This window comes from Daucus carota, chromosome 2 (genome assembly GCF_001625215.2).
Source record: "Daucus carota subsp. sativus chromosome 2, DH1 v3.0, whole genome shotgun sequence".
In the NCBI taxonomy this organism is placed as follows: Eukaryota; Viridiplantae; Streptophyta; class Magnoliopsida; order Apiales; family Apiaceae; genus Daucus; species Daucus carota.
Window position 1 is genome coordinate 58,572,190 of NC_030382.2, and position 27,073 is coordinate 58,599,262.

The window sequence follows — 27,073 nt, forward strand, 5'->3', positions numbered from 1 at the left end:
CCTCCCCCTTGTACTACTTGTTAGCTTATTTACTTGTCATCTTAGCTAGTTCAATCTAATTAGATAGAGATATTTCAATCTAAATAGGAAGCCAGGATATTTACTAACCGAGTTGTTGGTGAGCTCAGGGTCGGTTGCATAAAGCCCTGTTTGACTGGTTTCATTTATAACTCGAGTCCAATAAGAAAAAGGGAGATAGTCACTAATCTGAGTTTTTCATGAGCTTCAGGTTTACTCGAGTTCAATAAAAAAATGAAAAAGTGAAAATATTTGTTAACTGAATTGTTCACGAACTCAATATCGGCTCCTTGAGGTTGGGTTTGTCTCAATTAAATTAACACTCGAGTCGAGTTAAAAAACGCAACTCTACTCATTAGTATTTGATATAAACTCGAAGGCAACTCACTTATTATAAGTTTGGACACACATCTTTAAGACTCTTTTTAAAATATAGCTCTTTAATATATTTTTTTTAATTATTTTTTTTCTAAATAAAAGTTTGATTTTTAAACTTTTATTCCGAAAAAGAAATTTTCAAAAAAATGTTATTGTACTCTATAAATCTTAAAATACATGCAAACAGTTAACATATACAATTCACTCGGATGGAGGAGTACTCATTAACCATTCTCGTACGATATATAAGTTATAAATCGCTTATCTTTACGCTTACAGATAAAATAGATAAATTGAATAATAAACATGGATAAAACTCTTCAACAGGATAAATTTACTACTTTCATAATTAAGATACACCGACAAAGCTCTTTATCTGTGACAAGATTTAAAGATCAAATTGGCTGAGTTAAATTCCCTAGTAAGAGTAAAACGCAAACAAAGTACTACTCCTATATAACGACATATGCAACCTTGGCATATCTATTTACTATTCATATCTATCTGTGTATCAGTGTCTGTGTTGGTAGAAATGCAACCAATTACCCATCACACTGTTTTAACTCGCAAGTTCTTCCACTCTGCACAATCTGATTAACCTGTTACTATTATTCATTCTATACATTGCATGCAGCATGTTTGTTCTCTACAGGTTAAAAGGACCACGTACCAAAGATTCGCGTCGGCAATTGATTTTGTAATTAGTAGAGTATATCTCAGCATTTTACTTTGCCCATGATTTATTTTGTATATAAGTTGGGTTGTACATAAATTAATTACACTATGAAAATATAATGCAGAGAGCGATGAATTAAAATTATACTATTCAGTACGTTTCATTTAAGAAAATGAGCTTCTGACAAAAAAAATGAACCAAGTATACTGTATCCTGTACGACTTCCTTTTTTGTGTGGAAAGAAATAGTACAACTTTTTCTGATAATATTAAATAAAACTAAATAAAATAAAACATAGGTATCTTTTCAGCAAAAGTTAAGCTTCAAATCTGATGAACCTTCGTGAAAACTATTCATGCTGCGTGTTGCACACTGTTCTGTAAAAAAGAAAAGACACGGATCCCTAAGTTTAGGTAAAAAAAGACAGAAGATCTGATGTTGAAACCCTTTGAGTTGTCGTTTCTCCGTCTCCTTCTCCTCAGTCACCGGTAAATAAACTTTTACTAGTAATTGTTTGTTTTGTTTCAGGGTCGGTGTAACAATATCTCGATATTATTTTTCGATTTTTCTATAATGTGATCATGAATATATATATCAAGTATTAAATTTATAAAATAATTTATAATAATTGGTTTATACAACATTTTTTAGTGGTTCATATACAAAAATCATATCAATCAAAATGAACTAAATATATAAAATCTAGTGTTTAACATGTGTTCATAAGTACACACGAGATAATTGTTTATTTTTTAATCAAATGATATAATATTTTTTTATAATATATTTTTTGTATGAATATATCGGATGAGTTAAACCGCCAACTATTTGGTTCTTTATTCTAAAATTTTATCTTGCAATCATTAAAAATATGGGGAAAAATTATTGTCAATAATCTGTTTGTTTTCTACAGGCAACTTTGTTTTTTTCTAATCTCGAATCATGTGAGAAAAAGGTTAAAAGAAGGTCACATTTTTCCACTGTCCTCACCTCAGATAAGTAGGAGAGAGATAGGCTTGTAAAGTCAACCACCCTCTTCCTTTCTCCTTTTGTTGTATGTATAGGTCATTATTTGTGTGTATATGCAAGGCTTTCAGGAGTCCACATATTATATTTCTATATTATCTCTTCAATCTTCTCCGTGCTCACTTCAAAACCCCCCACCCTTTTTATTTTACTCTTCCTTTTCCCTTCTCTTTTCTCCTTTCCATCTTTTGTTTTATACTTGTTTCTCCTTTTCTGCATCTCTGACCATGCACTGCACCAAAAGCCTAGCTAGGGTTTCTTTCTTTTCTTGAGTAAATTCTTGCTTTTCTTTTTGTTTATAATCAGAGAGGAAGTTTGAGACATTTGGATTTGTCCTCGTGTCTCCTCTGCCTCTCTCTCTCATTTTCTCTTCATTTTCTTACATATTCTACCATTGTAATTACTTACATAAACTATACTTGTTCCTAATTTAATTGTAATTAGTTGTAAATTTGATGAGTTTTGCGGGATTTCTTGATAATAGTTCTGGCGGAGGGAGAATTGTTGCGGAAAATAATTTAGGTTACAGCAGCAACATGCCCTCTGGTGCAATTTCTCAGCCGCGCCTCGTAACGCAATCTTTTGCGAAGTCCATGATCAACTCTCCTGGCCTCTCTCTCGCTCTCGTATGTGCATAGTTTTTTGGTTTAATCTATACATGTGTTGAGAATTTTGTATGTGGTAGTGAGTTTTGTTTTTGTTTTGTTTCGAAAGCAGCAGACGAGTATGGAGGGGCAAGGAGATGTGGCGAGGATGGGCGAGAATAATTACGAGAATACTAATGTTGGTGGGAGAAGAAGTAGAGATGAAGAACATGAGAGTAGATCTGGTAGTGATAATATGGATGGAGCTTCTGATGATCAAGATGCGGATGATATGAAGCCACCGCGAAAGAAAAGATACCACCGACACACTCCACAGCAAATTCAAGAACTTGAATCGTATGAAATATTTGTGATTCTAGCTTATTTGTGTTTATGTTGTGATTCTTATAATTTTGAGATTTTTTGTTTTTGGGATTATAGGCTTTTTAAAGAGTGTCCTCACCCTGATGAGAAGCAAAGGCTGGAGCTTAGCAGAAGGCTTTCTTTAGAGACGCGGCAAGTTAAGTTTTGGTTTCAGAATCGGAGAACTCAAATGAAGGTACGAGGGTTCGAATCTTGTCAAAAACAAGATGGGCGGGTTCAAATATTTTGTAATTATTGTTGTTGATTAATGTTTGTATTTGCTTTAGACTCAACTCGAGCGCCACGAGAATTCACTACTTAGGCAAGAGAACGATAAGCTTCGAGCTGAGAATATGTCGATTAGAGAAGCTATGAGGAATCCCATTTGCACAAACTGCGGAGGTCCAGCGATGATCGGAGACGTTTCTTTGGAGGAGCAACATCTTCGGATGGAAAATGCGCGATTGAAAGATGAATTAGACAAAGTGTGTGCACTAACTGGCAAGTTTCTGGGACGCCCCATGTCATCTTTGGCTAGTCCAACTAGTTTGGAACTTGGTGTAGGAGGAAATGGCTTTGCTGGTTTAAATTCAGTTTCCACAGCGTTGCCTTTAGGACCTCCTGATTATGGTAATGGGATTTCCAGTTCTTTGTCTGTGATTCCTCAAACTAGATCAAATTCGGGGCCAACTGGAATTGAGAGATCGATGTACCTTGAGCTCGCGTTGGCTTCAATGGATGAATTGGTGAAAATGGCACAGACTGATGAGCCTTTATGGATAAGGAATTGGGAGGGTGGAAGAGAAATGCTGAATTATGACGAGTACTTGAGAATTTTTAGTAATCCTTGTAATGGTCCCAGGCCTAATGGTTTTGTTACTGAGGCTTCCCGAGAGACCGGAATGGTAATCATTAATAGCTTAGCTCTTGTGGAAACACTGATGGATTCGGTGAGTTTGCACAAGTCTTGCTTCAAAATCATCTTGTATTCAAGTATAATGAATTTGTATAAATGTGTGAATATACTTCTACTTCTGACAATTGCTTTGATTTGAATAGAACAAATGGGCAGAAATGTTTCCTTGTATGATTGCCAGAACTTCGACAACAGATGTTATTTCAAATGGCATGGGCGGAACTCGAAATGGTGCACTTCAATTGGTAAGAACCAACGTTCATAAAAATTTCACCGACATTTTTCAAGTCACTTCTTCTACCAGTCCAAAAATTTCAGTACATTTTTTTTTTTGGCAGATGCACACGGAGCTACAAGTTCTATCACCACTAGTTCCTGTCCGGGAGGTGCATTTTCTGCGATTCTGCAAGCAACTCGCAGAGGGAGTTTGGGCTGTAGCCGATGTCTCAATCGACTCCATCAGAGAAACTGCCGGTGCACCTCCATTTTTCAGCTGCAGAAGGCAACCTTCCGGTTGTGTAGTGCAAGACATGCCTAATGGATACTCTAAGGTAACAATTAATCACCCTTGTTTTTTCTACATGTAGATTGTTTTCTATCCTCATTTTTTTACCAAAGTTTGGTACTGCCATCCCTCAGCCTTTAATAAGTTTGTTGATACAACTACATCCTTGCGACATTTATTATATATTAAAACCAGAAACTAACACTGACTTAAGTCTTTTCATCTAGCTCATAGTTCCTTTCCTGTTATTATTCATTTCATCAATACGAGATGTCGAGAGTTCAGATCTGAGCGTACTTGAGTTAAGACTTTTTTCTTCATCTCCCAACGACACACAAATTCACTAATCTTCCGGAGATTAGAAAGTAATTCAACACTTCCTGTTGTCATTCTTGTCTATCAGAACCTTCCCAGGCATTATTTTATGACTGTAGATGCTTTATTTGGTACAGTTTCTGTCAGATTAATCAACTGGGTTTTGCTTAAAACAAGCAAAACAAACGTTGATTACCAAATCGAGGTCACTACCATACAATATAGAATAGTCCTCCATATGAATCAGAAGCATCTGTTACTCAAATTTCTGCACCTTGGGACACATTAATTTCTTATGATTTGTATTAACAATAGTGTTGGGTGAATAAATTATGAATATGATGTTTCTATTCCGATATTTGATGCTATCTCGAAAAGTACGCAAATGATTATTAAAATGGTGAAACTGTGCATTACCTGGTTCCAGACCTTGTAGTCAAACCCCGGGACTGTCCCAATTTTGTTGTCACGTGAGAGTATCTTATCTTAATTAGGGTACAATTTACCTCGTTCCTTCAAATCTTGCAAAACTTGTGCATTTATTTATTTAGGGGCCGGTGAGTTTAAAATAAGTGCTTATTGCTTAAAGTAAAAAAGTGAAGCAGAAGTTAGAAGCAAGTTAATACTTATAAGTGATAAAAGTGTTTGGGAAATAAGTAGAAGTCGTGGGACAAAAGCTATTATTCGTAGCTTTTTTTAAATACTTCTTGACTACTTACACAAACGGTACAAATAAATGCTTATAACTTATAATTCCAGAAGCCGGGCTTATAAGCCCGTGCCAAACACCCACTTATTTATTCTACTGATACCTAGATCTAACTTGTCATGTCTCTCGTTGAGCCCGAGTCTATTTGACCATTAACAAAGTTGTTTTTTACCGATCAAAATTAATCACTTCACTGCTGTGAATCGTTTATAGGGATAATATATTTGAGTATAATTGAACGTATCGCCTAACTGAAAAATATATTTTACGTGTGAAATAATTGTTTATAAAATTTCATACTCAAATTTTTTAGGTCTCGGATTTCATAAATTTTTTAGCATCGCAAATCTTGATGCTAAGTATAAATCTTCGTACATCCATAGCAATTAATACATAGCTTGCATTGCCTTTACATGTTATTATTGGAATGAAATAATTGAATCGCTTTAACTTGTGAAACCTCTATAATTATTTGATATTTTGATGTGTATACTGCAGGTTACATGGGTAGAACATGCAGAATACGAAGAAAACACAGTTCACCATCTTTATCGGCCTCTAATCGGCGCCGGACTGGGCTTCGGCGCCCAACGATGGGTTGCCACCCTCCAACGCCAATGTGAATGTCTCGCCATCCTCATGTCCTCCGCTGTTCCGTCTCGAGATCATACCGGTAACAATATCATATAAATTATTTAAAAAATATTAACATGTATTTGTGCCTAGCTAATTACATTTAGCTATAATAGTATATTGTGATTCAAATCTTAATGTTAATGCAGCAATAACTGCTAGCGGTCGTAGAAGCATGCTGAAGCTAGCCCAGAGAATGACTGATAACTTCTGCGCTGGAGTGTGCGCGTCCACTGTGCACAAGTGGAACAAGCTCTCTGCCGGAAATGTGGATGAAGATGTTCGCGTTATGACACGTAAAAGCGTCGATGACCCCGGTGAGCCACCCGGGATTGTTCTCAGCGCTGCCACTTCTGTTTGGCTGCCCATTTCTCCACAAAGACTGTTTGATTTTCTCAGAGATGAGCGGTTGAGAAGTGAGTGGGACATCCTCTCCAATGGCGGACCTATGCAGGAGATGGCTCACATTGCCAAAGGCCAAGATCATGGCAACTGCGTTTCGCTCCTCCGTGCTAGTGTAATCCCTCTCGATCTCCCATCCTTTCTTCTATTCTTATTCTTCGACATAAAAATCCATAAAAATTATTAATTTTTGAAGTTCAACGGACTTTATAAAATAGAGTAAACTTCATATTTGTGGCCAAATTTTGCACCGGTTTTCAAAAAGTTGGCCAGAGTTTCAAATTCTCAAAAAGATGGCCAAACTTTGGTTTTGCTTTTCAAAAGTGTGACTCCCGTTAAATGTCACTAACGGAAGCTTTACGGGAGCCACATTTTTGAAAAGCGGGCCAAAATTTGGCCATTTTTGTGAGAATTTCAAACATATTTTTACCCTTCTGTCCGTTCCAAATTCTCAGAAAAGTGACCAAACTTTGGCCCGCTTTTCAAAACTGTGGCTCCCGTTAGCCTTCCGTGTGTGACATTTAACGGGAGCCACACTTTTGAAAAACAAAACCAAAGTTTGGCCACGTTTTTGGGAATTTGGAACTCTGGCCAACTTTTTGAAAATCGATGTAAACTTTGGCCACAACTTTGATGTTTACTCTATAAAATATTATAATTATATGCATGCATTGAGTGGGTAGGAACGAGAATGATTAAGATTGTGACAATATATAGGGTCCCCGAAGCAAACAAATAGTAAGTGTCAAAAAACAAAATGACAAAGATGTCACTGTATTTTACCTTGATTTTCTTCAATTATTCATTTACAAAGTCGAATCATAAGGACACAGATGCCACCTTTCTAGCTCAGATTCTAACATTACACACTTTTAGGCAGTTGACTCCTTCAAAAAGCCTACAGTGGCATTTCCGTAAATATACGTATACTAAACTGTCCTTTGTGTCTCACTTGACAGGCAATGAACCCGAATCAGAGCAGCATGTTGATTCTGCAAGAGACTTGCATAGACGCGGCTGGCTCGCTTGTGGTGTACGCGCCGGTTGACATACCAGCCATGCATGTAGTGATGAACGGTGGGGATTCTGCTTACGTGGCACTTCTTCCATCAGGGTTTGCGATAGTCCCGGATGGGCAGGGCTCTCGTGGGCCATCAGGTAATGGTACAGTCAGCAATGGTGGGTCGGGTCATAGGACGGGTGGGTCACTTTTGACTGTGGCCTTTCAGATATTGGTGAATAGTTTGCCTACGGCTAAGCTCACGGTAGAGTCTGTGGAGACAGTTAACAATCTTATATCTTGCACCGTTCAAAAAATCAAAGCTGCTATTCAATCCGAAAGCTCTCTTTGAAGCCTTTGCTCACGTGACTGGAATGGTATGATTTTATGATTATGATTGTGTTAGTATATTAGCAGGTGTTTGCGATCAGTGAATTTCTGCGTGCGATAATTTGTTTGAATTGAACTGTTGCGGTGAAGACCCTCGTGCAAGGTGCAGGAGTGCTTCCGAATTTTGTAGATGCGAAAGTGTTGTGCATCGTTTTTATCAGAGTGTGGTCATGCCGATAAACTTGGCAGATAGTAGTTGATTGTAACATGATATAATGATGGGAGTCTGAGTCAAGAACGAACCGCGGTTTATGTATGTATCCTTGCTATTGTGGGTGAAGAGCGAGTCAACTCGAAAGGAATAACTCGGTTTTGTATGAATGCAGGGGTGGTGGTTCGGGTATTGACTCAAGTTAAACTCGTGAAATTTGTCACGACTGCAAAGAAGCTAGCTGTGTATGATTTATGAATGTGTGAATTATTGGAAGAAGGGTGTTTTAATTTTGTATTAACAAATTGTTTGTTTTTTCTTTTGTCATAACCAAATGTATTTATGTAATGCAATGTTTCGATTTGTTTTCCAAGTGATTAATGTAGCTGAAATTATTTGTTGAAGTATTTTATTTGAGCTTGTTAAATTCCAGAGTCCAGACTGTCAAAAGAAAAGTGGGGGCGACTGGGTTTGGGAATGGGAAGGAGGTGCAATTATTGAGGTTTTCAGAGACTGTTGGAAGAAAGGCATTTATTGAGACAAACTCAGAAGAATTTGAATAAGTTTGATGAAATTTGTGAATACAAAGTTTAAAGTTAGGTTAAGATGCCGTTTGGGTGAGTTTAAAATAAGTGCTTATTGCTTAAAATAAATAAGTGGAGTAGAAGTTAGAAACAAGATAAGACTTATAAGTGATTAAAGTGTTTGGGAAATAAATAGAAGCTCTGAAACAAAAGCTAGCATTACTAACTTTTTTTAAGTACTTATTGACTTCTTACACAAACGGTATGAAATAAGTGCTTCTAACTTATAAGTCGAGAAGTGCGGCTTAAAAGGGGGGCCAAACACCCACTAAATACAAATTCAAGTGCAGACTTGTATGCTGCATGTGATTCTGTGAAATTTTTCTGGAGAAGGGTTGTTAAGCGGAGAATTAAGTGGTGGATTGTACTGTGTTTTGAAATATAGGTCGTTTGACTTTTTTGCACGAATTTTCAAGTCTTTTGACCGCATGCTTAAAATCATTGTTTTTCAATTTTTTTTTTCTGAATAATAATATCAATCATATATTTTTATTTAAAAAAATAAAATTTCAAAAATAACTATTTTTAGCATACGGTTAAAGGGTTTAAAAATGCGTGCAAAAAAATCAAGTGACTTATATTTTAAATCAGAGGGAGTATAATTTAAAAAAAGTGGATTGTGAGAAAAAAAGGTGTATTAAGTTATTAATTGAAAATAATATGTGGTGTAAATTGATCTTGAAATTATAAATTAGTAATATGCGTAGAAGAGTTGATTTTGAAAATATAAATTTACATTGAAAGTTGGAGTATAATCACGTTCACAGAAACATTATACTGTCAATAACAGTGAATGATTTTGTTGTATCCACCTTTATCTTATTTAACTGGAATTTAACCATTTATATGTATATTGAGTTAAAAAATAATTATTATTTTTGACACAAAATTATATTTTTAAATCATATGAAACTTTAAATTTCTGTTTGATATGATTTTTGGGAAATAATTATATATAATTATAAATTTTAACAATATTGAATACATACAAAATATTAAATTCAGTTAAAATAGCGTAAATAATATATAATTAAAAATTAAAATCATGTTTTTTATAATTAAAATATTGATTTGATGAAAAGATTTAAAATAACATTTTAATTATGTATCTTAATTAGTTAAAAAAATATATGAAAAAGGATAGTATCTGACAAAAGTAAACTAATTTTATCCTTTTCTTTTAAAACATGTTTTAAGGAAATTAACCTCCTGTATTATTATTGAGCACGGTTGGATAGCTCAGTGGTAAAGAGCTTATCCTCTGTCGTCCCAGGTGATGGGTTCGACCCTGGCTCACCCCGAGAATTTCGTAGAACAGATACTCATATGTAAGGCTATAAGCCATATTTGTAAAAAAAAAAAAAAAAAACCTCCTGTATTATTGAAAGAGAGTAGATTTTCAGCTTTTAAGACCGTTTACAGGCGTTATGATTCAAAAAGTTAAATTCAAATATATGACCAAATTTCCCACCTATTTCATCATTGTAAAACAAATTTTGATTAAAATTATTTTTTACATATTATAGCCATCGAGTCTTCCGATATCGATTGTTTCCCTCTTTTGTCTTTCAAAAGAGAAAAAATTACATAATTTTTATGTTAAAAATATAATCTTTTCTTTTCTTGTTTCATGAAAAATAACATAAATCGTTTGCACACAATCAACAATTAAAAACCGTGATATTGAACATCAATTAACGGTTCATCGACTCTGTCAAAAAAAATAAAAAATAAATTAACGGTTCATCGGCTCTCCAACCCTACCCTTTCCTCGTGTTTCGAATCGAACCAAAATTTACCTTTGTCCTTGCGGATTTTATCGAAACTACAGGAACATGTACACAGTAGTCGACAAGAACTCAGAAATGTATGGTTATCCATCTAGTAGCTATGTGTCAAACCTCGTGCGTTGCCTTGTCTTTTGGAGTCCATCCATATGCACTGTCTTGTGGTCCTCTGTTTAGTCCTGAATTTGAAAACATTTCACATTTTTCATTGAAAAATCTCACCCCGATACACACTGACACACACACATGCATCCACACCGATATGAATCCATTGAAATTATAGTCATTCGGGTCCAGCAAAATCACCATCTTGGTTTTTTCAATCATGCCATCGAATCTGGCCTGCTGTGTCCACTTCAATCAGATGACTCTGGAAACAAAATTCTTATTCTTCTCTAAATCAATCTAGATATTGTGGATGTTCTGATTTATTTATAAGTATTTGTGTGTCTTGTAATGTGAAATAATTTTATCCGTAACAGTGAGAATTGTGCCGATTAAGTCAAAGAAAGGGAAATCGCAACAATATGGGGGTATTAAAAAGAAAGGGACTTTGGCCTGCTTTACATTTTTCTTGATATTTTTTTTTTCTTGATATTTTTTTCAAGGGAGCTGATCGTGTGATTCTGGCTAACACTCTTTTTATAGCATGAAAATTGAACCTGAATAGGGCACAGCCGCACAGGCAACAACTTCGGCGCCCTTTTTTTATTAAAAAATTGAAATTTCAGGCCGAGTTAAATACTCTCATGGGAGGGACATCCATTTTAATGGTTTTCTGAAGTATAGTTCTGTAACTCATTTTTTTTAAAAAAAATTCAAAATAAAAATGTAACAATTATTTTTATTCAGAAAAAAATTCCAAAAAATAAATTTTAAAATCATGCGGGTCAAATAGTGAATATGACTGTGTGATTATTGAATGTTGATATAGTGATTAGGATCGTTAGTAAGGACCTAGCAACATAGAGAAGAAGTCTTATCAAGGGTCTTAGACTTAGGTAGAGTGCTTAACGTTTAAGTTTCTAATGTGCAACGTAGGAGACTTCCTGTCCTCAAGGCTCGAGATGTCACAACACTGTTTTTCAAAGTTCCTGTGAGGCTGTGGCTCTTGTATTGCATGTTCATATTTATTCCTTCTCATTCAATATTATTGCATGTTCATAATATATGTTCAATAATCAGTATTTCCTTCCGAGAATCTATAGTACGATCTCCTCAACTTTTCGAGTGAGAATAGTTCTGATTTTATTCTCATTTATCTCGAATGTTACATCAGTTATTCAATAAAACAACGCTTTGATAAACTCCATGTCCTTTAAAAAATTATAGATCACAAAAATTTAAATATACACTATACTAGAAAAAAAATCTTTATTAGATGCCACGACACATTTTTAAAAATTATTTAGGATCATGTCACCAAAATGCCCTTGCTTTTCACGATCGAGTGAACCAAATTCTTGTCAACTTGACCAATTTGTTAGAGACAATTAGTCAATTACAGTAGATTTTAGGTTGATGCCAAATTTCTTGTCTTTTAAAATTCCATTCAAAACATGTAAAATGGACAAACAGTTAAACCTCGATTAAGTAATGTCCGATAAAGTAATAACCTCGCTTAATTAATAAATTTTGTCGGTCCCAACTTGGGCCAATGTCGTAAAGTAATATTTTCGCTAAAAGCATAAGATAATAAAAATTTAGAAATTCATTAAAGGCCCAGGTAATATGTAAAGTAATAATTCATGAATTATATATATATATATATATATATATATATATATATATATAATGTATATGAATTCAAAATTCAATCCCTTTTAAAATATGAATCTATAGTAGCTTGATTCTTCTTTCCACGACAAAAACTAACCTCATCCTTGACTTTATGTAAAGGATAAATAACTCCGGTATATTTTGCTCATGTTGTAACATGCATCTAGTGCATACATGAATTTCGTTTTGGGTTAATTATCTAGTAGTGGGTTTAATGTTATCAAGTTGGTCACTAAATGGGTTAATTAAGCCCACTTCACTGACCAACTAGATAATTAACCCATTTAGTTTTCACATATAATTAATTAGTATAAAAGTAATTTTCAATCAAATACATTGCATTTGACTGATTCTTATTTTTAAAAATAATGAATTATAATTTATAAACATATAGAAATTCGGTAAGATAATAAAATATTACTTTATCGATAAAATAATAAATATTATTATATCGATAAAATAATAAATTCGGTAAAATAATATTTTTCCCCGGTCCGAGGGGTATTACTTTAAAGAGGTTTAACTGTATTACTCTAGTATATATAGAAAAGTAAGACTTTGTCATATTGATTGATAAAAGTGGAAAAGTAATACGAAGAAGCTATAGTGTCACTGACTAGCCATGAGAAAAGTTGACAAGTGAGAATGTTCAGCTTTTGAATTCTCTTTTAGCAGTAGCTGCTACTCCCTCCCTCTCATTTAATTTTATACACTTTTTTTTTTTGATGTCCCACTCAATTCTATGCATTTCAAAACTTTCTCAAAATAATCAAGTTTTATAATATAAAAACCTCACTCACCCACTACTTTCAGCTACTTTTCCAAATCTATCAATTATATATTGATGGGCCACACTACTTTACCCACTTTTCATTCTCTTTCTTCCTACTTTACATTACTTTATACACTTTTCTTAGTCTCCGTGCCCAATCCATATGTATACAATTCCGAGGGACGGAGGGTGTAGCATATTATGTTAATATTTTTTTTTTACCGGATGGGATTAAATAATATTAGCTTTATTAGCTTTATTTTTTTTAAATAATATTAGCTTTATGTAATTAAATAATATTAGCTTTATTTATGTAAGATGACAATGTTTTTTTAAAATAATGTTATATTTTACTGGAAACCGAATAAATCAACTAATAATACTTTTTACTACTTTGATATTTTGAGAGAAAACATATAACCTCCTTTTGGTAAGGAGAGAATAATATAACCTCTATCATATTTGTTCTATTTCTGCGTTGCATTGCGATTTGCGTGAACTGATGATCCGTTTCGCCTGGCTTTGGGCTTCAGTTTTTGCCATTTTAAATTGAAATGTCGTTCTTAAGGGTTTGGGCCTTTGGCAAAAAAAGGGTTTGGGCATGGGCTTTAGCAGTGGCCGTTACTGCAAACTACTCCGCAAATATGTAAAAAAAAATAATAAAGGCATACGAAAAGTAAGTAAAGTGAGAGACAAATTTATATATTTTTTTATTTTTTCTTAAAACGAGGGACAAATTTATATTTAATAACAGATTCGAAATATTAGAGAAAAATAATTAGTGTAATAGTGTTTTACATTATTATAGAATTGAGATAGTTGAAGAAAATTGTGGATGTGATAGTATTTTAAGTTAATTTTGATATGTATAGAAATGATAAATTGAAATTTATGTATGTGAATAGAACGGAACTCGGTGTTGAAGTAGATAAATAGTTTAGCGAAAACCAAAAAAAGCTTCTCATTCCTCCATAATCTTATTCTATTTATTACAAAGTTTTTAAAATTAAATCACACAATACATGTTTGAGAACAATTCAATTTTTTTTATGTATTATATAAAATGAAGCATAGATTTAGATTGCGATACATTTTATTTATATAATAAAATGGAAACACAATTTATCATCTAATTTAAAATAAAAATATATTTTGTAATATATACACACACACATATATATTTTAAATTGAACAAGCATATATTAGTCATATTTTAATATTAAGTTTAAGAAATATTCGGATTTATATCATTTTCAGATTAAGTGAATCAACCTATAACTCATCTTATTTTTTAACATGTTCATAATATTTCTAGCCGCACCCCTGCCCGATGAAAAGAATTTCGTAGGAATTCAACAAATAATGTAAAAAAAATTGATACAAATATAGAAAAAAATATAGTATTATCTGATTAATAGGAATATAAAATACATTTCTTTTCAAAATGAATTATTTTTTTTCAAAATGAATAATTTAATTAAAAGGTTGTTTGATATTTTTCGCTTTTGGATCAACTTCATACATTTTCTTCAAGAAAAAAAAGTCTCATAATTTTCATTACTAATAACATTAAATTCTGTTGTTTCAAAAAAAAAAACATTAAATTCTGTCCATAACATAACACCTCTAAATTCAGACTTTATAACTGAGTCTTCTGAACTTCGTATTATTTATGAAATTACTGTGAGAGTGAATTGTGAAATTACCGTTTTTAAGACAGATGCATGCTGGATTTCTGGCAGAACTTTTATTTTTATTTTTAATTTTCAGATTATTTGTATTCATATAGTTAAGCAATCCGGAAGAAAAGCGGCTAATTATTCAACACATTTATTTATTTTTAACCTGATTACATGATCAGGGCAATTTGTCCCGATTGAGTCGTTTTTTAAATATTAATGAAATCCGTTTTAAACTGGAAAAAAAAACAATTAAAATCTTTGTTAGTTCAATACATTCGTTTTTTTTAATCAAACCTATTTAACGGCTCTAAATCATTTCGTGCGACTTTATATAAGTATATTCGTAGTAGATAATTTTTTAAAATCATTTTTGCACCGGCTACTTCAAGAAAAACAAATAAATAAATTTGCGCCAGCTAAAATAGAATGAAATCCGAAAACCACAGATATTACGAAAACAACAAAAAAAATCGCTGTGCTGGAGAGGGAGAGCAAAGCAACAGCAATCTCTCTCCCCTCTCTTTCTCTTCCGGTCCTTCTTCTTCACCCAAATTAAATTAAATAATTAGGGTTTTGTTAAGTTCATAATCAAATCAAAAATATAATGAATGTCATGCGCCGTATCAAAAGCATTGCTTCCGGCCGCTCCTCCGTCTCAGATCTCGTAATCTCTACTCTCTCTCTACACACTCATATTCACTCTCTGATGACTGTTGAATTTGAATTTATGCTTAATTGATGCTTGATTGATAGCTTGTGTAGTCTATTAGTAGTCTACTTGGAGTGTGTGATCTTAATTTAGCTGAATTTAGCTGTAGTTGCTTCACTTTAGTTTTCGAGGTGCATAAGAGTGTAAATTTTGTTAGAATTTAGCTGTCGGAGGTTGGGCTTTTGTGATTGCGAATCACTAGCAAATATTGTTTGTATTTTTGTGCTGTGTGGTTATTGTTTTGTAAGATTGCGAGAATTTTGGAAATTTAGTGGTGTTGGAAGGAGTTTTTGATATGTGGATAGCGGAACAATAAATATCGGGGATTAAAAGATTGTTTTTATTTATGCGGTGTAGTTGTCGTTTTGTAAGATTGTAACAATATTGAAAATTTAGTAGTGTTAGAAAGGTTTTTGATATGTGGATTTTAGCATTGCAGCCTGTGTTGTTGGGTTTAAAGGTTTGAAAAGACGAACAATAATTTTGGAGGTAGTAAAAATAGAAAAACGTTAGGGTTTTGTAGGTTTTGCTAGTACACGTCATGTATTCGTTGAAAAATTCTACAAGATGATGCTTTCTTTGTCCAAACTTTGTGTTAATGATTTTCACTATTCCATATGTCTCTGTGTAAAGAGATATATTGCAGTATTTTAAGACATTTATACACTTTTGGCATGGAAAAGGCTATGAAATTTTCATATATGTTGAAGAACAAAGATTTGGATTTATCCCTTACTATAATATGTTTGCAGAATTACTATGATTTTTTTTAAATTTTCTGGCATATTTTCCTGCAACGTAATTAGCTGTCTGCAAGAAGTGGGAATAAAATACACTGCTAAGAATATCATTAGTAACTTAAATCATAATGCTGAATTAAACAAAAAACGGGGCTCTTCTATATATAGAACTAAAATTAATTTTGATACGAAAGGAGTAGCTTCTCCTGGACAGTGAAACTCCCAGCACTGTTTACGACCAAAAGGAATGATTTGCTAGATGAGGGGCAAAAAAATTCCCATCTCTTTTAACACGTGACCAACAAGATACGGAGCTGATATTGGGGACAATGGAATGAGCTCTAAATTTGTTAATCTTAACTAACTATATTACATATTCGTTGAGTTTTTCCTCCTTGTATTGCAATCTAGAGTAACTAAATATTGCAAACTTTCCTTGTCAATGCTTGGTTTTCTTCCTTTTCTTTTAAATTTACATTCTTTCTATTTATCTAAAGTTCAAAAGATTGTATATATTTCTGCAAGTAAAACAATCTATATGCCCATATGCTTATATATGTATCCCAATATTAGGGTGGAGATTCTACTGTAAAGACAGTAAAAGCTGAGCAGGAAGGCGATCAAGGGGACTCTGCTGATTCTCATACAACTGAGACATTTACCAGTTCAGTAGATCAACATATCGACTATGCAGCCCCAGAAAGTTCGGCAAGCACATCCAATGTTTATTCCATTGCTAGACCTGAGCAACCAGACTATGATCAACTTCCTCATAGGATGCGTGGAATGGAGATCACAGACAATAAATCTGAAAATCATGATGATAGGGTGAACATTTTATTTCCGAGCTTAGAACTTTAGTTGTGCAAGGCCCTCTTCTGTTTTTTAAAGGAGAGTAATTCTTTTGTCTTAAAAGTCTTTGTTCATTTGACTTGTATTGCAGGATATCGAAGCCACAGTAGTTAGTGGTCATGGAACAGATACAGGTCAGACAATTGTGACTTTGATGGGTGATCCAAATGGAGAACAGAAACAGGTGATATTCGTATAAATTATACTGAATATTATTGCTTTAGGCTGTTGCTTCCCTTCTTGAGTGACCATCAACAATGTCAAAATTATAGTTCCTTTGCTTTGATGTCAGTACATTTTTTAATCACTCGTATTTTTTCGTTGTAATGATGGGAAGGGGTTAGCATTGAACAACTTGCAATAAACCACATACTTTAATTGATGTACAATATCAACATATATTCTGCTTTTAACATTCTTCTGCCTTTGAGGAAGCTCTTGCCCTTGTAACTATAGACAAACTAGTTGAAAGACTGATTAATTATCATCCACTTGTTGCAGACCATGTCTTATATGGCGGAGCGTGTGGTTGGTACTGGTTCATTTGGTGTTGTATATCAGGTGCGCAAAATGAGGGGCTTTTTCCCAAGCTGAATGAGCAACATCGTTTAATTACATAATTGAGACTTGGTTGAAAGAACTTTTAATTGTCATTATAAATTGTTATGGTGTATATTTGTTATAGGCCAAGTGCCTGGAAAATGGTGAAGCTGTTGCTATAAAGAAGGTGCTCCAGGATAGGAGATACAAGAACAGAGAACTTCAGATTATGCGCTTACTTCGGCACCCCAATGTTGTGCAACTTCTCAGCTATTTCTATTCAACTACTCAAATAGATGAAGTGTATCTAAATCTTGTGCTCGAGTATGTTTCAAAAACAGTGCACCGAATTTCAACACACTATAGTCGGCAAAACCAACGGGTGCCCATTCTATATGTGCAACTGTATGCATACCAGGTATTACTGAGTTATGTTAAGAAGCTGATGGTTTAGATGGATGTTTACCTGCATCTCAGTATTACTAATTAAGTATGAAATACTGAATTTACTCTCTTGCAGATTTGCCGTGCTCTTAACTATATGCATAATGTTGTTGGTGTATGTCATCGTGATATTAAACCACAAAACCTATTGGTAACTTTTCACCTTGTGTTTCTATAGATTCCCCAGTTAAATTGCATTGTCACGTTATGTTGCTACAGAGTTAGTAAATTATGTTGCACATTTAGGGTGTTATGACGTGATTGTAAATACTATTTCTGCAGTAAATTAAGTTTCTAATAGGGCTAACATTCACACTTGAGACTGAGCTCATGCATGACAATCTGTGGACATTGAGCTTTTCTGGCCAGGATTGCATGCACGCTCTTACTGTTTTTCTTTATTTTTTTTTGCTATTTTTAAGGATTATATATAAATTTGTTTAAAGTTGGTGAAATTTTAGTAATAATACTCCCGCTGTCCCATTTAATTCTATACGTTTCTTTTTCACTGCTCGACACGCACTTCAATGCTCTTGTAAAATATAGTTCTATAACTTATTTTTAAAATTTTCTTTTTCTGAATAAAAATATAACATTCAAACTTTTATTCAGAAAAGAAAAATCTTAAAAATAAGTTATAGAACTATACTTTACAGGAGCATTAAAGTCCATGCCGCGTCCCCGTCCCCCAATGTATACAACTCAGGGGGACGGAGGGAGTATGTTTCAGTGTCACTACATGCTAAAGTCATCTACAATTACTTGTTTGCTGATTTTTTTTAATCTAAGGGTAGTGTTTTTCTATAGGTCGATCCACACACGCATCAGCTGAAGTTGTGTGATTTTGGGAGTGCAAAGAAATTGGTAAGTTTGTATGCAGAAGGGAATATGATCCTATTTTCGGGGGGCTGTCGTGAACTTTTGTGGTTCTATTGCAGATTCCGGGTGAACCAAATATATCATACATCTGCTCACGGTATTATAGAGCGCCAGAATTGATCTTTGGGGCTACAGAATATACAACTGCAATTGATATGTGGTCTGCTGGTTGTGTTTTAGCGGAGCTTCTATTGGGTCGGGTAGGTGCACATTATTATATCATAAATACCTTCAACGATATGTTGATAGGTACTTAACTGAACCAAGTATCTTGTGCGTTAACCTTGTGCTCGGTAGTAAAAACTAGAGTTGTTAAAGGAGATACAGTTTTGATTGCTCAATATCTTTTTGGCCTTTTCAACATTGCTACTATATGTGTCAGTGCAAGTTTGTAAGGTACTAAATCAAAAGATAGTAAGGATTATGGGAGAAACATGTGATGATGTTTGAAGTTTTTTTAATGTGCATTATCTTTTGCATGGCAGCCGCTATTTCCCGGGGAAAGTGGAGCTGATCAGTTGGTGGAGATTATTAAAGTATATTTTATGTTATTCACAATTGTATATTCCGTGCTTATAAGTAATGTATCCGTGTCTCTTACTGAATGGCATGTACGCTATTCTAGATTTTAGGTACACCAACTAGAGAAGAAGTAAAATGTATGAACCCAAATTACACTGAATTCAGGTTGCCGCAGATAAAAGCTCATCCATGGCATAAGGTTTGTAAATAATCTTATAAATATGATCTTTAATCGTATCAAAGCTTCCAGCATCTTTTTGATGCAGTATCAGTCCTTGTGTGAGTTGAAACAGAAGAAAACTCTGAACATAAATAGCTATATTTTATTGTAGGTGTTTAACAAGCGATTGCCTGCTGATGCAGTTGATCTTATATCAAGAATGCTTCAGTATTCACCGAATTTGCGATGTAATCCTGTAAGAAATCTCTTTTGCATCTAGTATATGAGTTTATTTATTTATTAATCTTTCCGACTGTTTTTATTTATTCAATTTTTGGTCTTATTGGTGTATAACATGTACTATATAATATGTTTTAGGGGTCATAATATAGTTAATGTTTAGCCTTTGATCAGTAACATAGTCAAACTAGTTATATAGGTGTTTCAGTATGTTCAGTAAGAGAATTTGGAGTCTAAACCATAATAGTGCCAAAGTTTTGAGCCTCTCTATTTCTTAATCTACTTGGACCCTGCATCTATGCTTGCACTTGTGGCAAATTGGTTTGTTACTTCCATCCAGACTGAAGCGTCCGTGTAATATTCGACACGTTTCTTAGTTATATGATAGCCTATTTTATATTAGGTTTCTTTGAATTATTTCAACAGACGAATTTGGTTAGAAACAGTTTTGCATTTACATATTGAATTCAGTTGGAGGCTTGTGCACACCCGTTCTTTGATGAATTAAGGAAATCAGAGGCATGCTTACCTAATGGTCATCCTTTGCCGCCTCTGTTTGATTTCACACCTCAGGGTAAACATTTTTTCTACTGTCATGATTTGTGTTTCAGGACTTGCGCAAACATATTTTCAATTGTTAATAAAATACATTCTTCATTTTGTCAGAGTTGACCGCTGCCTCTCCTGAACTATGCGAACGTCTCATTCCAGTCCATGCAAAGAAATGAAGTTGGTACTGATAATTTTATATCTGCAGCCGTGTAAATATCTGCAGGCGTAGAGGAGGTATTACCGCTTAGCCTTCCATGGATAATCTTGTTGATGAATTGGTTGCCTATCTATTGTGATGAAGGGCCTGTAGGTTTTGAAGTGTGCATTCTTTATCTAGAGTTTTGACAAAAGATGTAATTTATGTTGTATATCAATTCTGTTTCGCTCTTATAATTTTCTTCAATTTTTTTTTTGGCACATCGAGAACTTGTCATAATTTTGTTTAAAATTTTTTAAACTTTCATGTGTATTAATATAATAGATGTCTGAGAAAGGCGGAAGTTATATTTGTATTTACTTTACTTTTATATTTGTATGGATGCTAGTTCTGCAAAATTATATGCCACGTGAATGTCTAATGTTATTTAAGTACAACTAGGGAATTTTGCCCGCGCTACGCGAGCTAAAAATCACGTTTTATTATCCAAAAAAAGATTATTTTTTAGAGCTTAGAATATTACACAGTAAAAAAAGTAAAAAAAAAAGTCCTTTTTAATACAATGTTTTAAAAGAAGTATATTGGTAATTCGGAAGTTTTCTTCTGCAATATAAGGCATTGCATGACATGAGGGTTTAAAATTATATAACTGATAGCTGCACATCACTCCGACACCAGCCAATTTATAAAAGGGGAAATAATAACATGAAGAGCGTGACAAAAAAAAAATATATTATGGTCACCAGCAAAAACACGCAATAAGAAATGAAAACAATGTGCGACAAATGGTGGATTAAAGCATTACATCGATGGAAAACTGAAATGTTGCTCAATAAGACTTAAAGATCATTACGAAAATAGTTGGAATACCAACACAATAACAGTACGCTTGTACTTCATCTAACTTATTCAAAGACAGGAAAGGAACAGAAATCCGGATTGCGCTGGTGACCTTCGACAGTTGACAGCGAACTATCCGATATGCACTATATCATCTTCCTGAAGAAGTTGTTCATGTCAAATGCAAAACTTTAAAATGTATCCGGTATCAGATTAAAAGGTATAAACAATTAAATGCATGACATAAAATTTCATGGCATTGATATGTGTAGGTAATAATAATACTGTGATCGATACCGTCTTTATCTTGTTTGAAACAGATCCAGTCGACCCAGGAGTCCGGAACAATTCAATTCCTTGGACAATCTATTCAAACAATATGGCAAGAACGATTATATATACAAAACCTACAAAAACTCGAGAAACTGATGAACTCTCGTAAGTTTATTTACATACCCCTGAGCTTGAGAATGAATTTGGATTGGTCTCCGGTTATTTATCACCAGATGAAGAATCATTCACTGTTTTATCGAAAAGTTCCACTGCCTCGTAGATGTTACTATCACCGTTTTTGTTCCCTTGAGTAAGAATGATCTTAGCAGAAATCTCTTTACCGATAATCTTCTTATACATCTCAGATACTGAACTGGTGGCTGGTGCCTGGTTTAAAACATAGAGATTTAAAAACATACTGACAACTAAGAAAAGTGAATGCATGTTTAGTCACCAGGCGTAAATTCATATGGACTGATACCTTTTTCATTTTACTCAGCATGTTAGTCACAGTTGTCCCGAGAATTTGTTTTACAATACAATCCATCAATAACACATTACAGGCATGGGTCTTATCATCGGCTAGGACCAGAATCCTAAATCTATAAAATGACATGTAGAATGGACTTAGAAAATACACAAAAACTTATTCTTGTTTATTTTATTGACATTCTTTAGCTAAGTAGAGATTATATATACTACCTCTTATCGGCATATGGAAAGCTGCATGCGGTTACACGTCTCACACTTAAACTTTCTTTCAATTCTTAGTACTTCTGCGTGGCATGCCGTGCAGCTATGGAACCAGAAATCGTCTTCCTCTTCAATTCTAGAAACCGTGAATGTTGACAACACAGCTTTCTGCAAATAAAAGACTTGTCAGTATACCATGAATCAATAAAAGTTATACAGGAAATAAGCACGATGATAAACATGGCCTCGTAAACTTTCCTTTGCGACCATAGACTCAGAATTAGCAATTAGGCTGGCAAATGAGATGTGTCATATGTTAACTATAAAATACTCCCACTTTGCATGCATGGTTATTATTCTGTGTAACAAAAATAAATTCAGATCCATGTACTGACTCCCAGACATATATATGATAAACATGTCGTGCTTGTTTAAGACAAATTAATTAACCTGTCAAATCACTATCAGCATAGAAAACAATTAAAAGGAAAAGTTGTTAATAGAATATTTGAAGCACGTAACACCATTCAGACATGCACTTCTTTAAGACAAATTAATTATTGTATTGAGATATTATTTATAATCTTGATGGAGACATGTTTTAAAAAAAAATCATACTACACATAGGGCCTTAAAATGAAATTAATACATTAAACCTTAAAATGCATATATCTGAAAAACACATCTAAGACAACACCATGGCTCGCATAGACAAAGCTAGAACAGGGAAATAGAGTTAAAATGAGCCTGGTTCAATAACATAAATCAATTAATAAATTTAAACCTGTACATTTTATCAGAATCAGATGAAAACATGGTGTGCTTGTGGGGAAAAAATGAACTAACCTGCAAGCGCATAGCTTTGGATCGCATCGTCGGACAACGACAGGTCATTATTGCCTGAAAATTTTCTCCTACGCATGCAACAATATGTCATCAGACATAATCCTCCAGTGATTATTCCACAACAACAAAGGATCAGTTACTGAACAGTAACACAATATATTAACAAACATTTCCCGGCCCGCAGTTGATTAGGCAAATGAGTATGTGAATTTTCCGTCAATGCATCGTGCCACTGATTATCATTTTGCAGGAGACTCATAGTTTCTTTAAAAGTGTTGTACCTTTTACCTTCGAATGTCTTGACATCATCGAAAGAAGTGGCACCCTTCTGACGCATCAGTAACATTCCAAGGTAAAGTAACTCACCAGCAGTGGCGTGAACTTCTGATAGCCTCCCGACCACATCACCATGCTGTCTCTCCTTCCACTTGCACTCTCTGGGAAGCCATGTGAGATATGAAGGGAACTCCGCATATGTGTAGTTCCTAGCAGCGGGCAGATCCTTATTCGCAATGAACCAAGCTTCCAACTTGCTTCACAGACATTTTGTAGAGACTCACCTGTCTTAAAACTAACATGCTTATTGCCAGGAAGGTGTATGGGTAACCTATCCACGCTAGGCCAACGTGAATGGATGTCAAAACCTAATATCCTCCATGCAGCTTCATATGCACAAACGTAACGGCCGTCTAGATAATGGTTAACTTCGTCCAACACCTTTACCTTGGTAGAGTCCTGATTGTTGATGCGTGTAGTATTAGATTTTTTAAGTAACATAGTTGCAGTGTCGTGACCTTTGAGACAATACTTGAAAAGGTATTTTAGAGAGCGCGAGTTGTTGCAAATTTCAATGTTAATGTGACATTGGAATTTGATCAAGAGATCTCTGCACTGCCTTTCCTTGCGACCGTTCTGCCGGTGTCCCGTCTACGATATATCGGAAAACCACATTCATCGAAGCACGTTATGCCGTTAAACCTGCAATGGGTGATGCAGAATAATTGTATTAATTGTATAAAGAATCTGAACTCAGATTTAATTCGCAATAAATTTGACACTACTTTGAGTAACAGATCCTCTCAAATCATCGGTTAAACAACTATGCATGCATGAGAAGTAAAACCTATATATATGATGATAATATGATGCTGTGGAAAGGGTGTTCTGTTTACATACCTCGAGCATTTGTCGTTGACCATGCATGCAGAATACGTGTGGTCTTTACCGCATGGTCCATGAATCATATAGTTCTTGACAGCTTCGTACCCAATCTTGTCTGTATCGGGGTTAGGTATCTCAGCAGAAACCAATCTGTCTATCAAGAATAACTAAGGAAAAAGCGTTAATGTTAATGTTGTTACACTAATTTTCATGCATTTTAAAAGCTCTAGGATAAATGTTAAGTAAACGTTAATCGCCTCATAAGCTGAGAAATATTCTATAATATCACCACCTGGTATTGATTGGTATCAATGGTATCACCACAAATTTATACTGATATTTTTTATTTTTATTTTAAATGGGTATAAACATATTGTTTATTTATAATGTTAAATATTATATATATTTAACATGAACATATTATTATTTAATAAAATTTGATAGTGGTACAATTCATAAAATTAATATCTACTATCTAATAATATATCTAATAAAATTAACATATTATTATTTAATAATATATGCATATTCATTCCTCTTATTTGAAAACAATATGGAGCACCACCGGTGTTTATCTTATGATCAACTTTGTCGCCGCTGGAACACATAGCAAACATGCTGTTGTATACGCGAATATTGTTCCTGAAATGGATTGATTATTCTCCATTAGAGAGCAGTGAGCGCAGAGGCTCGGGTGCCATCTCCTCAGACGGTAGCCTAACAGACCCATTCCACATTATTCCATTGCAGGTTTTTATGTAATTTACATATATTATGGTGTAATGAATAGAGAATATTGATTTTTCTCCATTAGAGAGCAGTGAGCGCAGAGGCTCGGTTGATTTGTTGTTACGCTCATTATTCCACATGAGAGCGGAGCAACTGGCACACACCACGGACGGGGCTCCTAAGGATAGGTATCCCTCCCATAGGTCAATTACATTACTGTTATTGATAGGTACATCTGCATAATAAATTTGGACGGTTGGGAAAAACTTATAATAACGAACACAGGGGTATACACAAATTAATAAAATCGGTGGTAAGAACCTATGTTGGGTCCATTACCGTGATTATAATCAGTGGGTACATTGAAAGGAACTTGATCATCTTCTTCATTGAACACCTCCATAAGGTTTTTAACACCAGAAGGAGTATAGCGGTCACTGAAAGTCATCGCACGATTTGTACCTGTAACAACAATTCACACATGTATAATAAATCAACAGTCAGTGGATCACAAAATAAATAGTATGTTAATGATGCAGAGCCACGACTGTCCACACCTGTACTGGTCAATCCAGACATGGGTTGAGATTCTACACGGTACATCGAATTCATGGTATTACTGAATATTTGTTCTGTAAAGAAACGAACCAATGGCATATGAGGTAAGCTCAATAAAATTTATTATTGAGGCGTAGTATATTAACAAAAATTATGGTATTGTACCTTTGTTGGTCATGGTACTCGACTCACCAATTCTCTGTCCTGCGCAATCTGTGTCAATATATCAAAATAATCGCGGGTGAGCGTTAAACTCAGTGATGGTTTGTATTTTCTCACGATAATGGCTTGAGGATGCTTGTTTCCCGTTCAATATGTTATATATGCTGGTTAGTTGTCGCAGCTAAATGTATTTGTTTTTCAATACTGAGACCACGACCTTTGCGTTTAGATACTGGAGGCATTAAAAAATTACCTGTTATACACAATTTTTACATACTATGGACGACACTTGTTGATGTGACTTTAAGTATTTTTTGTGCAATGTCGTACCAGTACCATTCATGGCATTGTCACTTGAATCACAATGGACTGCAGTAGACCGGGTCTGTGTTTCCAGTGGGGTGTTTGATATATCGTGCATTGCATTGCGACCAGTGGTCTTGCAAATACCTGTAATTACCCATTGAGATATTGTACAAACTAACAGGCATGAATGTTAACTTGTGTAACAATGTCAAGTTATACCTGATCTTATTTGATTTTCAATACTGAGACCACGTCCTCTACGTTGAACGCCTGAAAATTATTGGACATGATCCTAGAACGTTAGCGACATTAATGGACTTCGGAGTCACGTAAAAAAACACCGTGTACTGGAGATGTACCTGTGTCAGGCGTTTGGTTTTCCTTGTTCTGATTAGCCATTGTACCAGAATCACTCTTCCTGAATAATAAGTCATTTGGACCGCGACGCTTCTTCGTGACTCCTAAAACAGAGATGAAGCTTAAAGAACTTATCAAAAACATAAATGTGTGCTTCTAATATTCTTTATTGTAAGAATATAGTGTAAACCTGATTGAGACATAGTGGATTGTGATTGAGGACTATGTCCGTGAACACCCTGGTGACAGGAACCAAACGGAGAAGCTACAAAAAGCACAAACTGTACATCATAGTGTGTTAATCAAAGATTAAGAATAAGCCAACATCTAATTCTCAACCCTACCATTGTTTCGCATATTCTCAACCCTATTCTGCAGAAAGGCATCAAGAGCGTTGCAACAACCACGCCTTTTTGAATCTGGAAATGGGTAACATGATTAGTTGGTAACAACATGGACTACAAATGCAAAAATAATGACTAAACACACGTATAACTTGACATCTAACCTCCCTGCACATCGGATTCCTCTGTATCGGATGAACGCTTGCGTACCGTACCTATACATGGAAATCAACAGTATCATATGTATATATAAACCCTAAACCCTAAACATATTTATAGAAGACACACTTGATATGTATCGGGTACGGCATGGATCAGATTATACATACTCTGAGATAG

General features: G+C 34.4%; 3 protein-coding genes and 1 long non-coding RNA gene across 6 annotated transcripts; 2 read left to right on the forward strand and 2 right to left on the reverse strand.

The window, feature by feature from the left end:
* Positions 1–2,157: 2,157 nt before the first annotated feature.
* On the forward strand, positions 2,158–8,470 carry LOC108209753 (homeobox-leucine zipper protein ANTHOCYANINLESS 2). The gene is made up of 9 exons (XM_017380833.2): positions 2,158–2,724; positions 2,816–3,039; positions 3,124–3,241; positions 3,333–3,995; positions 4,105–4,206; positions 4,300–4,512; positions 5,989–6,163; positions 6,273–6,640; positions 7,485–8,470. Exons 1-9 carry the CDS (start codon positions 2,554–2,556, stop codon positions 7,875–7,877), a joined length of 2,427 nt encoding a protein of 808 aa, XP_017236322.1. The 5' UTR covers positions 2,158–2,553; the 3' UTR covers positions 7,878–8,470.
* A 6,628-nt stretch (positions 8,471–15,098) lies between these two features.
* On the forward strand, positions 15,099–20,835 carry LOC108209885 (shaggy-related protein kinase eta). Of its 2 annotated transcripts, XM_017381082.2 has the most exons (13): positions 15,099–15,334; positions 16,693–16,947; positions 17,063–17,155; positions 17,473–17,532; positions 17,657–17,929; positions 18,032–18,106; positions 18,763–18,819; positions 18,894–19,034; positions 19,320–19,370; positions 19,460–19,555; positions 19,689–19,772; positions 20,228–20,330; positions 20,423–20,835. In XM_017381082.2, the coding sequence occupies exons 1-13, from the start codon at positions 15,275–15,277 to the stop codon at positions 20,482–20,484; spliced, it is 1,410 nt and encodes a 469-aa protein (XP_017236571.1). In that variant the 5' UTR covers positions 15,099–15,274; the 3' UTR covers positions 20,485–20,835. The 2 variants fall into 2 exon arrangements, with proteins under 2 accessions (XP_017236571.1, XP_017236572.1); XM_017381083.2 differs by lacking the exon at positions 18,032–18,106 and having other exon boundaries at positions 15,119–15,334.
* A 382-nt stretch (positions 20,836–21,217) lies between these two features.
* LOC135150231 (uncharacterized) lies at positions 21,218–21,961 on the reverse strand. Its single transcript, XR_010288513.1, has 3 exons — positions 21,762–21,961; positions 21,603–21,671; positions 21,218–21,464 (listed from the first exon to the last, which is right to left on the reverse strand). It is a non-coding gene; the product is annotated as an uncharacterized LOC135150231 (long non-coding RNA).
* Positions 21,962–24,819: 2,858 nt separating this feature from the next.
* LOC135150224 (uncharacterized) lies at positions 24,820–26,843 on the reverse strand. Of its 2 annotated transcripts, XM_064086371.1 has the most exons (9): positions 26,735–26,843; positions 26,581–26,655; positions 26,393–26,494; positions 26,253–26,303; positions 26,058–26,177; positions 25,731–25,959; positions 25,565–25,639; positions 25,347–25,469; positions 24,820–25,242 (listed from the first exon to the last, which is right to left on the reverse strand). In XM_064086371.1, exons 1-6 carry the CDS (start codon positions 26,745–26,747, stop codon positions 25,883–25,885), a joined length of 438 nt encoding a protein of 145 aa, XP_063942441.1. In that variant the 5' UTR covers positions 26,748–26,843; the 3' UTR covers positions 24,820–25,242; positions 25,347–25,469; positions 25,565–25,639; positions 25,731–25,882. The 2 variants fall into 2 exon arrangements, with proteins under 2 accessions (XP_063942441.1, XP_063942440.1); XM_064086370.1 differs by lacking the exons at positions 26,058–26,177; positions 26,253–26,303; positions 26,393–26,494; positions 26,581–26,655; positions 26,735–26,843 and having other exon boundaries at positions 25,731–25,880.
* Between the last annotated feature and the right edge of the window lie 230 nt (positions 26,844–27,073).

Excerpts from the sequence above, each read along its gene's own strand:
- LOC108209753 (XM_017380833.2), top strand. The coding sequence starts at position 2,554 with ATGAGTTTTGCGGGATTTCTTGATAATAGTTCTGGCGGAGGGAGAATT. Across the intron at positions 3,242-3,332 it reads ATCGGAGAACTCAAATGAAG|ACTCAACTCGAGCGCCACGA; the intron begins GTACGAGGGTTC and ends TATTTGCTTTAG. Across the intron at positions 6,641-7,484 it reads TTTCGCTCCTCCGTGCTAGT|GCAATGAACCCGAATCAGAG; the intron begins GTAATCCCTCTC and ends CTCACTTGACAG.
- LOC108209885 (XM_017381082.2), top strand. The coding sequence starts at position 15,275 with ATGAATGTCATGCGCCGTATCAAAAGCATTGCTTCCGGCCGCTCCTCC. Across the intron at positions 17,930-18,031 it reads TGCAACTGTATGCATACCAG|ATTTGCCGTGCTCTTAACTA; the intron begins GTATTACTGAGT and ends ACTCTCTTGCAG. Across the intron at positions 19,035-19,319 it reads CGGAGCTTCTATTGGGTCGG|CCGCTATTTCCCGGGGAAAG; the intron begins GTAGGTGCACAT and ends TTTGCATGGCAG.
- LOC135150224 (XM_064086370.1), bottom strand. Across the intron at positions 25,470-25,564 it reads GTCTGGATTGACCAGTACAG|GTACAAATCGTGCGATGACT; the intron begins GTGTGGACAGTC and ends TTGTTGTTACAG. Across the intron at positions 25,243-25,346 it reads ACCCACTGATTATAATCACG|ATGTACCTATCAATAACAGT; the intron begins GTAATGGACCCA and ends TTTATTATGCAG.